Genomic DNA, 18,391 nt, shown 5'->3' with positions numbered 1-18,391 from the left:
TACTCTGTCTGAACCCTTTCACAAAGAAGCTTAGACCAAGGTTCTGTGAAGTGTGAAAGTTTCACATTTAAGTTAAGCAATTGCAGTCACACTGTGTAAATATTTCAATTAAACAAAAGCAACCTTTTGATATAATCTTTCACTGGTATATCTTTCCACAATCAGCATTCCACATAATGGCATTTTTGGACAACTTCTCAAAACACAAACATAGTTTGATATTTGCGAGCATCTGTCTACTGAAATGTAGCTTTTGACATACCTACATGGATAGTAACGTGTGTGTGTGTGTGTGTGTGTGTGTGTGTGTGTGTATGCCTTTGGACTGTATGTCTTTATATGGCTGTAAAGCGTGCATGCATGCGTGCGTGCGTCTGTTGTATATCGCCCTAGGAGAAGTCAGGGCAACCAAGCATAAAGGCCATTTCAGACAGGGAGCGACTGACGCGCTTTGGTAATTTTCAATGAGAGGCGTGTGTTTATTTTGGACGCACAGAGAAGTTGAGGGGCATTGACGCAAGCGAGCACAGTCCCGTGAAATTGTCGCCCGCGTGCTCGTTTGTGCACATGCCCATGGGCGACTAGTGCTGGACTGTGGTTTTTCACGCTACGCTACTCCAGGCGAGAAAGCCTGTGTCACTCGCTCCCCGTCTGAAATGGCCTTAAGCCTGCAGTCACTTCTTGTTCATTCAAGACAGTGCTGTACACCTGTGTTCTCCAATAAAATAAAAAATAAACTGGCAACATCCGACACTTCTAATAGAAAGTGACAGTTCTAAAAATTGACACCAGAGCAATCCACACATGCATTTGGCACACGTCAATATAAAATGTAATTTCTATCTGTCTGGAAAAGTCATAAATCAAGTCAAAGCCAAAGCTCTTGTATACTTTATCTGTGACCAATAATTGTCTCCAACAGGCCGAAGGCATGGGGAGAGAGTATGTTTTTCACTCCGTCCGTGTGTCCGTCCGTCCGTGTGTGTGTGTGTGTGTGTCCGTCCGTCCGTCCGTCCGTCCGTCTGTTACCAGCTAATCTCCGGCACCGTTAAAACCCGGTCGATGCCAAATGTTGCACACACACTCCCTGGATGCCAACGATTATAGTGCCACCAGGAAGCCGACTAAAAAAATAATAATTATATTACTCCCCCAGATTCTGTCCAAAAATCCCGCAAATCTTTACACACTATCTCTATAGTCATGTGTTCAAGCCGAATCTGTCCGATATTTCATATTCCAGCTTTCAAAAGTTTGCAGGATTGGCCCCGTTTTGAACAAAAAGCCTCAAATCATGAACGCAGCATGCAATTTACGTGAAATCTTTCACAGGCTTTCCTACTAGGCTGAGGAATATATCCCACCCTTTCCACATTGGCCTGTTATAGCGCCACCAACAGGTAGATTTTAGCAAAACACATTTTTGGAACAAAATGCCTCAAATCAAAAACGCAGTGTGCAATTTACGTGAAATCTTTGACAGACTTTCCTACTAGGCTGAGGAATATATCTCACCCTTTTCACATTGGCCTGCTATAGCGCCACCAACAGGTGGAGACCTATGCCCCGAGGGGCACTCTATAGTTATCTTCTGTTATTGTTATGACCATTGCTTATTACTCAAGAACAATGAATACTGTATATGTCACACTAATATTTGTATACCAGTAATCAAAAGAATAATAGCCTCTGCCTCGACCGAAACTTTTAGCTAGAGGCTAAACGGCTTTTAGTTTTATTTTCAGGTCTAAGGAGAAAATGACAGATCTAGTTCACTGTATAAATCTACCTTTTGTATTAAAGGTTGTCTATATCCAATTTCACATTCATAAGGGACACTGCATTTGGGCTAAAAATAATTGAACCATATTGTCAGCCATCACAAGTGACAAAGGATGGCTTGGTAGCCGGTTAAACTTAGTGTTACTGTACATTATAGTAGGAGCAATAGAATGCATGGGCTGGAGTTTTCTCCTATAGATATTACTGCAATACTGCATACTGGACTGCATTTTATATAGCACCTTTGTCCAAAGCACATTTTTTCACAGTCCCCCAACAACATACACAAGTTCACACACTGACGACACACTGAAAAGCACCAACCTACTCATTGGAAGCAGTTATGGATTCACAAGTCTTGCTACGAGAGGCCATCAACACTGGCGACTACTGCAGACCAAGAAACCTACAGTAATAGTACTGTATAATAATACTGTATGAGGTGAACATGAAGATGTGCCTCTGGGAGAAGGAATGACAGCCTCTGTAGCCATCAGTCTTAAGCAGAGGGGACATGCACAGTCCTGAATGGCCTCAATGCCCTGTGGTTTGAACGACTACCATGCACTGTGTGACAAGATGAGAGAGAGAGAGATGAGGACAATTTGCTTAACATACCACATTTTATGACCCATCTCAAGTAAATGGAGGAACATTTAAATGCTTGCATCTTTTTGTTAAAGGGACACTAGTCAAGTCTGTGTGTGTATGAACACACTCCCCAGTCAGAAACTACATGTGTGAGCACAGTTAATTTGATTTCAACCATCATTTGAGTCCTCTGTTAAACACATTGCCAGCCGTCTCTAGTTTTAGATCTGTGGGCAAAGAGTTCCAAACGTTTGCCCTCCTTAACTGAGAATGATCAGTTCTTACACATGGGAACAATACAGTCTTTGTTGAAGCTTGTGTAGTTCTTCTACCAGAACTCTGACGTACACCAACCAGCACATAAATGAGAAAAAGGAAGAAGGAAAAAAAAACACCTTTTCAAAAGTAAAAAAGGTTGTGTTTTCTATAGACTATAGAGTGGAACAGCACATTATAATTACCTGTCCTATATTATAATCTCATAATTCATTGTAGTGCGTCTTACATACATTATGTACGTTTATTATTATTATTACGTTTTAAGATTCTTCGGTCTCATCCACTAAAATGGGGAGGGGAACATTTTTGTAGTTACCGAATGCTTAGCCTCGGTACCAGGCTTTCATTTTTGTTGGTGCAAAAATTGAAAGCCTGGAGGAACGCATTGGCCGCTCTGGTCTAAAAGTGGGAGTCAACCCTTCCGGGTGGGCGTCGCTCCAAATGATGTGACGTAGCGCTGCACTAGGGGGGAGAGGAGGGGCCGGGGGTGACGGACAGATCGATGAGATCCAATCAGGGCGTGCGCAAATCTGAGCCGCGACCCGCCCCTCTAGACCAGAAACCTAACACGTTAGCTCAGGCTACCGAATGCTCAGACCAAAGGAGCTGATCGTTGGACTTCAGGAGGCCGCGAGGAGAGAGCTCGCACCCATCTTCATTGATGGAGCTGCAGTGGAAAAGGGTCGGCGAGTTCAACTTCGCTCAAGTGCGACACACGGAGGAAAAGGTCTCAGCAGCAACTATCCCATTCTGACCTGAGAACAGATTCATACGAGGTTTCCGCCGGACACACACTGGTCTGAAGAACCCATTCTGACCTGAGATCAGATTCTAAAAATGTCAGTCGTTCTTCGATTTTTTTCAAAAATAGCAGACCTACAAGCTCGTATCGCGCCACTCGGTGGCGCGATATGAGCTTGTAGATCTGCTATTTTTCAATAGCTAAAGCACGACATGATGCCAACACCAAAATGGGTTCCCGTTCAGAATGGGCTATACTGTTCAGAGTATAGCCCCCCACATCCTCAGGACACACCACAACAGCTCCATTGAAAGCATTCTGTCATTCTGTGTTACTGCCTGGGTATGGAAAATGCAGTGCACGCGAAAGGAAAAATTGGTCGGCCGAGCGCATTAATGGCAGGTGAGTTTCCCCTCATTGCAGGCACTGTATACGAGAAGGAGGTGTGAAGTCAAAGCTCAGCGCATCTCCAAGGACGGCCGCCACCACCGCCGCCACCCCGTCCACAAACGGCTCATACGGGGCCAGGCAAAGAGGCCTATATACCGTAGTATACCAACGGCAAGCCACCAGGTTTATGAACAGCTTTCACCCGGCAACCATCAGACTCCCCCTTCTATTTTCTTCTGAAGATAACAACAATAATGGAGCTTGCACAAAGACTAATTTCACCCACTTCTTTAATCCTGTAAACCTGTGATGTGACAATAAATGTATTTTGATTCTTCCACCCATCACAATGGGAGGTCTGAACTGCCACCACATGCTTTGTTAGTAGTCCTACATCTATGTTGGTGTGTGTGTAACGGGTGCGCGTTTAGCGAAATAACCCAAGGGGGAAGGCATCTCCAGAATGGATGGCCGCCATGGCGGGAATGATCAGTAAGGTGCCTTAAACGGATGATTAACTTTTGGGTAAAAAAGGTCACAATCAATGTCAAGGTCAAACTTTAGAGTGGCTGTGTGGATTTCCCTGATACTTGAAGGGGAAGGAAGCTGGCCCAAAGCCATGATTAAATTGGAGTTGAAAGGGTCAAAGGTCAGAGTCACCATCGAGAGACGGAAAGGGGTCTACGCCCCCTCCAATGCAGGGGTCTACACCCCCTGCATGCATTTATTACATTAACGGTGTGATCTGCTGATGTTTACTATTTGTAAGAGAGAATGTGAGATAATTCCAGACAGACAAGATGTGCCTTTGTTTGGTTGCACCACAGATTGATCTTAGTTACACTAAACTCCTCACCAACCACAATATTTTCACAGAAAAGAATGGCTTCTCTTTCTGTTGCCAATCAGTAAAAAGCAATCAAAGCACATGAACAGAATATTAACAGTCAGGCTGATCAATCTGGGACAGTTGTCGTCTAACCTTATAGTTACCGCTGATGAGGGCTTTCATATGACCAATCAAAATATCATACTATTGGGATTGGGACTTTACATCTGTAACCCCTCTTCAATGTAATTTACAACGTAATTACTCGTAACATGATGCTGCAGTGGGTCAAAACCTTTCACGCTTAATTGCGCAGGGATGTAGGTGTGTGAGAAAAGATTGTCTCTGCCATGCGGGTCAATAATCCTGAGTATCTCTACCCAGGATTATAGCACGAGTATGATTTCGTACATGTCTGTCATGGAGAACAAATTGCTCATGCACCGACTATATGCACTAGGTGTAATTTTAAGTTGTAATTTGTGTCTAAGTTGGAACTATTTCAGCGCGGATGCTTTAAACTGTTGTATAAACTAAATTACACAATTAGAACTTAAATCCAAACTACACTACGTTTGAACCTTAGCTCATATGGTGCAAATCCCACTCTGTCTGACGCTCTCCACACACACACACACCTGGCAAGACAGGCATCTAACAAAAGGTTATAGAAAATCGATCTTTTTGTTTGTTTGTTTGTGTGTGTGTGTGTGTGTGTGTGTGTGTGTGTGTGTGTGTGTGTGTGTGTGTGTGCGTGTGTGTGTGTGTGTGTGTGTGTGTGTGTGTGTGTGTGTGTGTGTGTGTGCGCGCGCATGCGCGCGTGCACCATTTACCAAAATGTATTCCATATTGTTTTAAATGCGAGAATGGACCATCCAATGTAAGTTCTGTGTGACCGCATGCCTCCAGAAGGAGCAGGTTGTCACGGCGATCAGCATGACCAGCAGCGCTGTACTGTTGTCAGCTGCTATCAGGCAGGTTCCACACATACTGTGCACTATGACAGTGCCAGAGGGTGGTGGTGGTTGTAATGCGTGTGAGAGTGGGGAAGGGACTACAATTTGTGTGTGTGTGTGTGCGTGTGTGCACGGCTGCGCGCATGTGCGTGCAGTGGAGAGGGATGCTGCATATTGCTATACTGTGTCTTTCGTTAGTGCTAACTTATAGTCTCACCCTGCGCTGCCTTAATGCAATGCCACCACCACCACCACCACTGTGCCCTTTAGAAGCCTGAGGTTGGGTTTTGACCTGTTTTGAGCATAGATTATTTACCACAGTGTAAATAGCATATAATAAGATGTGTGTTAATGTTTTAGCACAGACTATCTAGGTGTATTAACCCATTCTGAACGGGCACCCATTTTGGTGTCGGCATCATGTTATGCTTTAGCTATTGAAAAATAGCAGATCTACAAGCTCATATCGCGCCACCGAGTGGCGCGATACGAGCTTGTAGGTCTGCTATTTTTGAATAATCGAAGAACGACTGACATTTTTTTAATCTGATCTCAGGTCAGAATGGGTTCATCAGACCAGTGTGTGTCCAGTGGAAACCTCATATGAATCTGATCTCGGGTCAGAATGGGTTAACCACTTAAATCCTAATTAGTTGACTGGGGTCCCCCACAGGGCTCTACACTCGGTGTGCTCCTTTTCCCCCTCTAAACCAAATATTACCGTAACCGAAAATGACAATCTATACAGGTCACAATTCTATAAGCTCACAATGCATTGTGAGCACGTTGTGAGCAAAATTATTTCCCATCGTTTTAACCCAATATGGATGCTAAGGGTCAAGTGCTTAAAGGGACACTTCACCCTTTTTGCAAAAAAATATATGTTAATGACGTTTAGAAGCTTTAGAACACTTTCCTGGGGTGTGTAATATGTGGTTTTAGATATTTTAGATTGTAGCAGTGAGCCTGTTGTCTCTGATGTCATGGACACTGGGCTCACTTCCTTCCTGGACTACATGTTGTCTCAGTAAGACAGCTCTCCCCCTATCCACAAGGAGGAGCAGTGCACCAAAGAATTATGGGAATTGTAGTCCAGGAAGGTAGTGAGACCAGTGTCCATGACATCAGAGACAACTGGCTCACTGCTACAATCTAAAATATCTAAAACCACATATTACACACATAAATACCCCCAGGAAAGTGATCTAAAGCTTCTAAACGTCATTAACATATATTTTTTTGCAAAAAGGGTGAAGTGTCCCTTTAAAACAACAAAGGAGACTAGTGAGTCCTATATGGGCTCAACCGCATATGATTTAACCTAAAGGTGACTTAGTGGGGTTAAAACCAGGCCATGACCTCATGCATGTTAAGCCTCGCTCTCTTGCATTTCTCTGTCTCTCCATCCTATATGCATTATTTAATATTACCGTGGAAAAAAAAGAAAAAGCGGGCAGTTCACTCCACTTACAATTGATTTCTTTATTTAGACAAAAGAAAAAGGAAAGCTGAGAGGGGTGATATGATGATCAGTGCTTCCAGAGATGCCTTAAGATTTACTTCATTCTTACTATACTATACCGTCAATATATACCGTATAATCGTATCGCTCACCGAAAACAATTGATCAAATTAATCAAATTAATCAAATACTTTCGCTGAGTAACACCATAGTATCACAAAGTGTAAGTCAGAAGTTAGGCTGTTTATGCCTAAATCATTACCATCATCGCCAACCATGAGCTCAAAGTTTTAACATAACCATCAATATATACTGTATATAGAGCACCGAAGTCCTGACGTAACTCGCTCATCCCTTCGATTCCCCTGGTTCGCGGAAGTAATTTCTCTATGGAGAATAACATGGGGTGATCTTAATATCGTCTACTATAAGCGTTGTGGTCCAAAAATAAACAAGCTGTCTCGGCGTTATTGTCAGGGAGGTGTCTCTGTATCGTTTGCAACAGTCAGTCACTCATATATGATACAGTCTGCTTCTAGCAAAAATGTAACTAATTCAGTAGCAGTAACATTAGCGTTTTCTCTCAGTCAGTTGATTCTTCATATCCATATGAGTGAAGCGGCCGGGGTGACATGTTTATTTTTCAAACACAGTTCTTATATGAAGCAATCATATAATTTAAAAAAAAACTAAAAAAAATACATGAACCTGGGGACTGACGCCCTCTACTGAAAGTGACGTCAGACTTCGGTGCTCTATTGTAAGTCAGTTGTCAAACTGACCGGTGAGTAAAGGTTACAAAAAGGCAACTAAAAGGGACAAGATCCAGCCAAGGTTGCTTGGAATCTGGAGTTGATAGACAAGTAGTAGATTTACACACAAGGTGCCATGTGTTGCATAATGAATGATTAAAATAAAAAATAAAATAAAAGTCGGACAAGGAAGTTTAGTTAATTCAGGAAATGCTTCTTTACAAGTCGAGTTGTATTATGTGCCGTACGGTGCAATACACACACCAACAAATCCCAGATGTTTTTATATACGGATGAGAACGTTGGTCAAGGTCATCAATATGCATGATAAATGCAAACACATACTATAGCATGACAAATAAAACTGTCAAGAGCAAACAATGTATTGTTCATCTTTATCAAGAGAAGCTACAGACTGTAACGTCTCAGGGGGACATTGTGCTAATCAGCCACAGCAGAAGGACGGAGAGTAGATGGCTCTACCTCGCTCTTCGGGAGTTTGTTTCACACACACTCACACCAGAAGGTATACACACATATACTACACACACATACAAACTAAACACATTCTACAATACTTGTGGGGACATTTGGCCCCCTCACAAGTAATACAATTACACACGCACAGTTGCACACGCTCACACACACACAAATACACACCTCTCCCAATGAAACAGAAGCCCTATTAGCCTGAATTTAATTACAACAGCAGTGAGGAACTGAGGAGACATCCCATCGGCTCCCACCCAAACTCCTCCCCTGGCAGTAATTGTCTTTGCACAAGTTTTTCTATTGAATTACAGGAGTGTAGTTGGCTGAGGGGAATTTTGAACCTTTTTTTTGAGGACAACCAAACAGTTGTCCTCAAAACCACACCTCCTGTCGCTGTCGCAAGAACGGAGGGAGCGCTTATGATCACGGCTGTATAGAGCCTGTTTGTGCACGCGCACAGCCGCAGCCTATCAAGCCTAATTTATGCCCTGTCACACCGTCACGCGAAGGTGTCACGCGCGCGGAGAACGGCCGAGACTAGCAGACCCTCTAAGCTCCCAACATTCGCATCCACGACGCAATGTCAGCTTTACTGTTCTCAATACTGTTGCGCAAAAGTATATAAATGTCTCCCTATGATGTGCCTCACTAGCCAACACACAAGAGGAGGTTGAATGAACTGCAACCAAACACTCCCCAAAACAACACCTGTGCGACCAGTCTCAATATTACTCTTATTGGCTCAGTGGAACAACAAGACTATAATGGTTCCTATTTTGGGGCCGACACATTGGCGCAAGGTGCACAGAGGACAGTTGTCAATTTCCTTATTTTTATGTGGTATTGGGTGACTCACCGTGTGAGTAAATAAATGGTAAATGGTGCATTTATATAGCGCCTTTATCCAAGGCGCTTTACAGAGATTGTGCATTACATTCACCCATTCACACACACATTCATACACCGATTGCGGCGGAAGCCATGCAAGGTACCAACCAGCACATCGGGAGCAATTTGGGGTTCAGTGTCTTGCCCAAGGACACTTCGACATGTAGACAGGAGGAGCCGGGATTCGAACCGCCGACCCATGGATCATTGGACGACCTGCTCTACCTCTTGAGCCACAGTCGTGTGAGGATGTGGGAGAGTCACAGAATGGCATGTGGTGTTTACAAGGACGGCAACTTTGCACCGCCTAAATCTTCTCGGACCAGGTCGACTTGTGTACAGCGAGTCATGCACTCATCTTTTGTGCTGCTGCCACTTTGTTTTGTCACACCCAGATATACTTAAACCTGCTTTTATAATGCTTGTCTATTTCACTTAGAAATGAACAGTCAAACTGTTATTTGCTAGGCAATGCCTGACACATACCGTATAGGAATAAAGGGAGTAAAGGGACACAGAGAGACAGATACAGAAATCTCCATATATGGGGATAAAAGGGGTGGGGCATGGATCTCCAACTTCCATCGTTATACTGACTCGCTCTACAGCCGGGCACTGGTCTAGTCTATATAATAGTCTATATAGTCTATACTAATATGACATGACTAATATGACAATGTGTTGGGGGCACTAGCTACAGATCATTTCACCTAATCACCACCAGGTATATAAATCCTGAAACAGTAAATGACCCAGTGCGACCCATCACTATTTTGCTAACTTCCGCCAATTTCAACAGATTACAGTTTACAATAATTGGGGAAATAACAGGCTTCAGGAGGCTAACGGGATGAGATAGCAACTTTGGTGATGGTTTCTAATGTATGACCATTATTTTAACAGTGTTCTTTAGACAATGCTGCTTATACCCTGTTAACGCAGCCAGCACAACAGCTTTGATCTTGGAAGCGTGCCGGTACTGTATGCATGCAATGTCGGGGGGGAAAAGAGATATAATTGTCTGCACCTCTGGTGCTCCATTTACCAAGCTTTCATTTTAGAAAGTGTTTATTTAGCAGGAAAATGTATATATATTAATATTATCCACCAGTTGGCGACTGCACACTGCAATGGTTAATAAAGCATTTCCCTTGCACTGACATATTCATGCAAGTTAGCATCACCATATGAGGCATTCAAGAGCAAAACAGTGTTGAGTTTTTGTGATTGCGAACGCAGTGAGCCACTTAGTATGACAGCAAGGGCTGAATGTCTGTGTGTCACGCTGTTACACCACCCGCCCGCCACCAGAGGGCGCAGCTAGACAGCAAGGGCTGATGCAGCTAGACAGCAAGGGCTGAATGTCTGTGTGTCCCGCTGTTACACCACCCGCCGCTGCTTAACAACGACACTGTCTGTAACTTGCTCGCTGTTACACCACCCGCCGCTGCTTAACAACGACACTGTCTGTAACTTGCTGTACTAGGCCCAACATAAAAATAATACTGTCACAACGACACTGTCTGTAACTAGGCTATGTGTACTAGTGTGTGCATATGGGCTAACGTTAGCTAAGCAGTCACAGTCCTGTTTACTGCTGCTCAACAACGACACACCAGAGGGCGCAGCTAGACAGCAAGGGCTGAATGTCTGTGTGTCCCGCTGTTACACCACCCGCCGCTGCTTAACAACGACACTGAATGTCTGTGTGTCCCGCTGTTACACCACCCGCCGCTGCTTAACAACGACACTGAATGTCTGTGTGTCCCGCTGTTACACCACCCGCCGCTGCTTAACAACGACACTGAATGTCTGTGTGTCCCGCTGTTACACCACCCGCCGCTGCTTAACAACGACACTGTCTGTAACTAGGCTATGTGTACTAAAACTTTAAAAAAAAAATATATATATATATATATATATATATATATATTATGGGGTTAGCGGTGCTGAGCCTTCTCGTGGCGGCCCTGTTTTCACTAATTTCACAGTACCACACACTTCTCACTAATTCGTAATTTATTCTAATTGTTATTGCAATTTACGATCTGCGTTCGCTTCCCGCGTTCTCGCGTCTTACTTGTGACAATAATTCCTCATAGTAGACAGCACTACTATGTTACAAAAGACTAGAATTTCGCCGCCCTTCGGGCGGCTTAGTTACGTTGCAGCGCAATGGGAAGGAGAAAATTGCAGGATTTGACAGACTCCACTTCATTACTGTGTTTTTAAACCCAGTATTGTGCCCTTCACATGTAGTAACGGATTATTATTATTTGTTGTTTTTTGGGCCAAACCCCTCAATACCCCTTAAATGCATAGAAAACTGCATTTTGGCACAGTATACCTACAATACAAACACAACAGGTCTTACAAATCATTATTCCAAATGTCTCTTGCAATGTGCAATGTCTTCTTCTTCTTTTTTCAACAATGTATTTATTTTCCTTTTTTACACACACAACTGACGATACAAACGTCCCCACACCTTCTGAAACTTTTCTTGTTTGTCCTTAAGAATGTATGCAATCGTTTCCAAAGGTAAACATAAACATAATTCCTTGAACCACTGTGTAATACTTGGTTTGTCTGGCCTCTTCCAGGTCAATGCTATCATTCTCTTAGCTTGTAAAAGACAGGAGCAGGAAGAACTTTGGTTCTGGTACAAAATTGACAAAATCTTCTGTATTTCCTGCCCGACCTTCCCCCCCAATGTCTTCTTCTGAAGATATCAGATAACTATTTTCACATCAAAGCAAATTAAACTAGAAAAAGTGCCCTTCTGGGCACAGGTCTCCACCAGGATGAGCAGATGTGAAAAATTCCAGGCAAAGGTTTTTCTTTGGCCTCTAGGGAGTTGGCATACAAAGTTATCCACAGATCCGTGCAGTTAGAGGTAAAAACACTTTTCGGCCAGTTATAGCACCACCTTGAGGCTGAGTTGAAATTGTTCATGTGGCATTTCGTCCTCGGCCTAGTGGGAATGTGGGTGCACAATTTCACGGAAATCACGCGATGTGTTCATGATTTGCAGCATTTTGTTTGAAACTGAGCACTCCTGTGAACTTTGGAAGCCAATCTTAACCAATCAGGATGGAGTCTGAGAAATCTGAAATACCGGTTTTGTTGAATGGCTCTAGAGAGACTGTGTACCAATTTGCGTGATGTTTGGACAAAATCTGTAGGTGTACTGTGCAAAAACTTGTTTTGCACAAAGCGGCCTCCTGGTGGCGCTATAACAGGCCGTTCTGGAAAGTTTGGGGCAGAGGTTCATCGTTGGCATCCAGGGAGTGTGTGTGCAAAATTTGGCATCGACCGGGTTAACGGTGGCCGAGATTAGCTGCTCACGGACACACGGACGGACACACACACGGACGGACACACACACGGACGGACGGAGTGCAAAACATACTCTCCCCCCATGCCTTCGGCCTGGTGGAGACAATTAAATTAAAATAAGCACACATTAACAGCTTTTTACTCCCCCGTTACGTCCACTCCACCAAAGATCATCCACAGTGTGAATACGTGTCTGCAGTGACACTGATGTGAGGTTACTATATGAGTCCGTGGTGGGACTGGGAAATAAATAATGTGCGGAAGAACTTGGCATCCGACTGCGCGCGTTGTGGCGATGAGATGTGGTGTGTGTGTGTGTGTGTGTGTGTGGGGCTGGCTGGCGAATCACAGCTGTGTTTTGCTGCGTGGAGATCGGCATGTGAGCGGGCTAGCCAATAAGGGTTCTGTGTTGCGTGTGGAGAATTGTGTAGGTTAGTGTGTGTGGTGTAGCCGAAGTGGGGGTGGTTGAGAGAACATGAGGGGGATGTTGCACAGCAATCGGTACCCCCTACATTAAGCTGTGTCCTTCCCAACATGCAGTGCGGGGGCTATGGGGAGGCTAGGTGTGTGTTTTGGGGTAAATGTATTCATTCAATGTGGGTATTTCACGCAAGTCTGCACGGCAGATCAGGCACGCACATTGGTGCGGGTGTGGAGGGTGTTTTTCCACGAGGTCCCGGGAGGGTGTGTGTGTGTGCGTGTGTGCGTGTGTGTGTGTGTGTGCGTGTGCGTGTGTGTGTGTGTGTGTGTGTGTGTGTGTGTGTGCGTGCGTGCGTGTGTGCGTGTGCGTGCGCGCAGTACACATACTATTTACCCAGGGTGTGCGTGTGTCTACGATGTGTAGCCATCTGTTACTACATGATATGAAGGGTACAATACTGGGTTTAAAAACACAGCGGCAACATGAAGTGGAGGCTGTCGCATCCTGCAATTTCCTTCTTCCCTTTGCACTGCAACTAGTAGCTAGGATGCGGCAAAATGATGGTATTCTATAGTTGTTTAGTGGGTGCACTGTGACAGATTGTATTGTTAAATGATGGTATTCTATAGTTGTTTAGTGGGTGCACTGTGACAGAGTATTGTTAATTTTTTGATGAAGAAGATCATGGCAAATTTTGAGGGATAATTGGGCAGGACAGGTGACAACTGCAGCTGATTGCCAACAAACTGTTCCCTATCTATATCACTATGTTATAACTTACCCAGTCATGAATTGTATTAGCGAGCAAATCATTTAACCCATTCTGACCTGAGATCAGATTCATACGAGGTTTCCACTGGACACACACTGGTCTGATCAACCCATTCTGACCTGAGATCAGATTCTAAAAATGTCAGTCGTTCAAAAATAGCAGACCTAGCTTGTAGATCTGCTATTTTTCAATAGCTAAAGCACAACATGATGCTAACACCAAAATGGGTTCAGTTCAGGATGGGTTAAATGAGGCGGTGAACAGTCTCAGATGAGACACATGATCACACACACACACACACACACACACACACACACACACACACACACACACACACACACACACACACACACACACACACACACACACACACACACACACACACACGCATTTCTAGTGCATATATTTTGTGATCCAGGTTCAGACAGTCAGACATACATACATACATACAATAAAGAGCCTTGAACCTTGAAAGTGGTTAATTGTAAACAAACCCCCTTTTTTATCATTTGCCATCTAACCCTGACAATGGACATGCTGAGTTCTGCAGGCTGCAGAGGAGAGGAGATTAAAAAGCGAGAGGAGAGTAGTTGTCTGGAGGGAAAATGTGCCGAGAAAGGGAGAAAAGGCAGAGCAACAAAGATGAAAACTGAGCAATTCCCACTGCTCAATCTTCACTTCTCACTACTGTCACCATGCACTCCCAATCATGCAAAACAACCTTTTTTTTTTCTAATTATTGTTCACATGATAAATTAATGTAGGTAACACTCAAGTATTCGACAAGTAACAAATTGTGCATCCCCCCCTTGCATTTACCATGAAATATCCCAGTGAACTTGGCTTACCGATAACAAACTTTCATTGCATCTTGGTAAAACAAAATCCATTCTTTTTGGGTCTATAACCATTCCCTTAGTATAGGGTAAATGTAAATGATTTCAAGGTCAGAGTTGACGACATATTAATCTCTAGCAAAGAAGAGGTTATACTTCTGAGTTCAGAGTAGGAGACCTTTAGTTATCGGTATCAAGGTGCAGGCCTTGGTGACCTCATAGCTGGCTATGGCTCATGCATGCTTCTTGTACATTATCCCATTCTGACCTGAGATCAGATTCATACGAGGTTTCCACTGGACACACACTGGTCTGATGAACCCATTCTGACCTGAGATCAGATTCTAAAAATGTCAGTTGTTCTTCGATTTTTCAAAAAATAGCAGACCTACAAGCTCGTATCGCGCCACTCGGTGGCGCGATATGAGCTTGTAGATCTGCTATTTTTCAATAGCTAAAGCATAACATGATGCCGACACCAAAATGGGTGCCCGTTCAGAATGGGTTATGCACCGTTGACCTCCTCCGTAGGCCACAGGGACGGATAACACACACGTCACCATCCCAACACTTATCGACCAGCGAGTGACAGGCCGCATAATTGCGTCTGTCAAACATGCCATGTAGTTGCAATTTACATGTAGAGGGAGCTGAGGATTGTTGGAGTGTTGCATACATTACAGCGTGTTCCTTTTCCCCTGGAAGTCTGCTTGGAAAACCCCAGTGCTGTTGCCACGCTGTCTCTGTCACACTGTCACATTGTTCATTTGACTAGGAATAGAGGCACCGCTATTTATCTATTCACTATTCTGAAAGGGGAACGGAGACATTGGGTGTGGTGGAATCAATAGTAGGAAAATCCATTAACTGAGAGGGCTCTTCCAGCTTTCCGTGAGAGCTGTGAACATAACTACAATATACTGTGTTTGGCCCTGCTTCCCAGAGACTAATTACCTAGTGTGAAAACACACATGTAGCATGGAAGGCAGGATGTATAATTCATACCTCTGTTATTACGGCTACTCACATTGTCTGTTCTGAGTTTCTTGGCAGGGCAGCCTCCATCTGCAGGATGTAGCATGTAATACAGTCGTACTTTATTGGCATGTTTCCGACTCTGGAAGGACAAAGGAAGAAGATTATTAGCAAGGACACGTTGACAAAGTATTAATTTCATGTAAAAGAGAAAACTTACAAACTATAAACCAAATAAACCTCACAAAGAAATAAGGAAGACCACCAAATGTACTGTGCAGTACTATGTGCCTGTCTCAATTGATACTTTAGTTATCTAACCTTGTTGTGGGTTTGTGCCCCCCCCCTCCCCCCTTCAGCTCTGACAGTCTTGGCTGAAGAAGCGAGGGATTCTGGGAGGAATGCGTCAGTCAATTCCTCATTAAGTTTATCTCGAGATGATTCCGCTTGACTGCATAAGCTCTGAGCGTTCCCAGGGTCTTGTTTGACAATGAAAAGGAGAAGCCAGATTGCTAGAAAGGTACAGAGTATGGATGTGACATTCAAAGACAGGGCTGTACAATAGTGAGGTGGGCTCTATTTATCCCATTCTGAACGGGCACCCATTTTGGTGTCAGCATCATGTTATGCTTTAGCTATTTAAAAATAGCAGATCTACAAGCTCATATCGCGCCACCGAGTGGCGCGATACGAGCTTGTAGGTCTGCTATTTTTTGAAAAATCGAAGAGCGACTGACATTTTTAGAATCTGATCTCAGGTCAGAATGGGTTCATCAGACCAGTGTGTGTCCGGCGGAAACCTCGTATGAATCTGATCTCAGGTCAGAATGGGTTAAATTTTGTCTTGCGAGGAGGAGCCCAGTGAGGTGTTATCTCAAAGCTATGATGTGTGTGTAGACTAATGCCCATACCCTGTCTGTCTGTCTGTCTGTCTGTCTGTCTGTCTGTCTGTCTGTCTGTCTGTCTGTCTGTCTGTCTGTCTGTCTGTCTGTCTGTCTGTCTGTCTGTCTGTCTGTCTGTCTGTCTGTCTGTCTGTCTGTCTGTCTGTCTGTCTGTCTGTCTGTCCAATCAAAACTCACCCTGTCACAATTACATGGTCTTCTTTCTCTCAAGTAAAAGTTCAGTCTTCTATGTTTCTATGGCTTATTGTGCATGTGTGGAAGTCAGTCCGTCTTGCGTACAGCTAATCTCCAGCACCGTTGGCCTGGTCGATGCCAAACTGTGTACACACCAGGGGGGCAGTCAGCCAGATATTTCGTGAAGCCTCATTTGAAATCGGTAGTTCATATAATGGCCTGTTGTGGCGCTGGACCGGACCCAAAAAGCCCCATAGCTCCATAGAGGCCCATGTATTTTGGCCCAACTTCACCTAGACTGTATTACCTTAATAAACATGGTCATGAATACTTTCTTCTTCCAGTCACTAGTTTAAAGTCTCATTTCTAATGTCATAATATTCTTTTTGGAAAATTATGGTCCCATTAATTAAAAAAATGACCATAAAGAAAAAAAACCATCGCGTATGTTCTGAGGGGCGTGGCTACCATTACAGTCTATGATCGGGATTCCCCTCCCACTCGAGTCAAAATAAAAACCAACGGAGAAGAAGGGGGGAAGTCCCGCCTCGTTGTCTGGGCAGCCAATGACCAGCTGGTATACAAAACGGAGCCAGCCAATGGCCAGCTGGTACCAAAGATGGCGACTTACATCAGGAATTAGCATATTATTACAGGCTTCATTTTACGTTCATGTTAGACCCGGGGAACGCTTTGTCCATATTTCTTACAGTCTATGGTACACACACTCCCTGGATGCCAATCAAGGGGCCAATGAGGCTTTCCAACGTTGAAGCACGGGGCCCTAGTGGTAAGAGGAAGGACTGCAGGCGGACCCGTGGATTCATGACGAGGGAACCCTGTGCAGCTGGGCTTTAACATTGAGCGCTCGGTTGCACTTCCGCATTTGGGCACCAAAGTTTGGTGCCCAAATGCTGAATCAGCGGAAAAAAAGGCGGAAGTAGACGGTCCTTCCGGGTGCTTCAAAACGCCACTGAGCAACTTCCACTGACATGAATAGCGGGGGGGGGGGAGCGGAGCTTCGCGCCAGATCAGTCTCTATCCTTTTAATACTCTATGATGCCAATAACGAACCTCTGCCCCAAATTTTCCACAACGGTCTGTTATAGCGCCACCATGTGGCAGATTGTTGAAAAACACATTTATTTGTACACATTTTATCCATACATTCCGTAAAATTATACGCACACATTCCCACTAGGCAGAGGAAGAAATGGCATTTAAAAAGAAAAACAAATCAGCCTCACGGTGGTGCTATAATAGGTCAATTCTTGTTTTACCTAAAATTGCACCGATCTGTGTGCAACTTTTTTAGGCGCACTCCAAACATCACAAACGCTATTATCCTGTTCCCAGAGGGGCACTTTTTCTAGTTCTATTTGAATTTTGAAATACAATACAAGTAGGATACAAACTAAGGCTAAAAGAGATATCAAGTGGATCTCCCCATATACTGTGTCATTGATATTTCCACTAGAACAGTAACAACTTAATGTGCACACTGCATATCCTCTGTTCAGAATTTCTCTTGATTATTATTTGATTCAAACTGGAACAAAAAAGACATACAGTACTACTACTTATAAAACATATGTTACTGTTCAGATGGCATTTTACTCTGTTGATGCTTGCCTATGGGTAATGATACCCCTGCATACAATAGATTTACAGCTGAGTGGGCTAAATTCTTTCCCCAGGGTCATTGGACCATCCGTCTGTTTCTGCTCGGGCAGTGAAGCTAAAATGGTGAACGCCACTGATTGGGGGGAATGCAAATAAACTATAGACTAGTCTATGGCCCTCACTTTT

General features: G+C 43.9%; 1 protein-coding gene across 1 annotated transcript in view; it reads right to left on the bottom strand.

The window, feature by feature from the left end:
• Positions 1 to 18,391, bottom strand: part of zmat4a (zinc finger, matrin-type 4a) — a 132,895-nt gene that overhangs the window by 71,476 nt on the left and 43,028 nt on the right. The window contains exon 3 of the mRNA XM_083784755.1: positions 15,559 to 15,648. Coding sequence (XP_083640881.1) covers positions 15,559 to 15,648 — 90 coding nt within the window. The remainder of the gene's footprint in view (positions 1 to 15,558; positions 15,649 to 18,391) is intronic.

This window comes from Protomyctophum parallelum (genome assembly GCF_964188405.1).
Source record: "Protomyctophum parallelum genome assembly, chromosome: 15".
Classification (NCBI taxonomy): Eukaryota; Metazoa; Chordata; class Actinopteri; order Myctophiformes; family Myctophidae; genus Protomyctophum; species Protomyctophum parallelum.
This window is presented reverse-complemented; position numbering and strand designations above follow the sequence as displayed.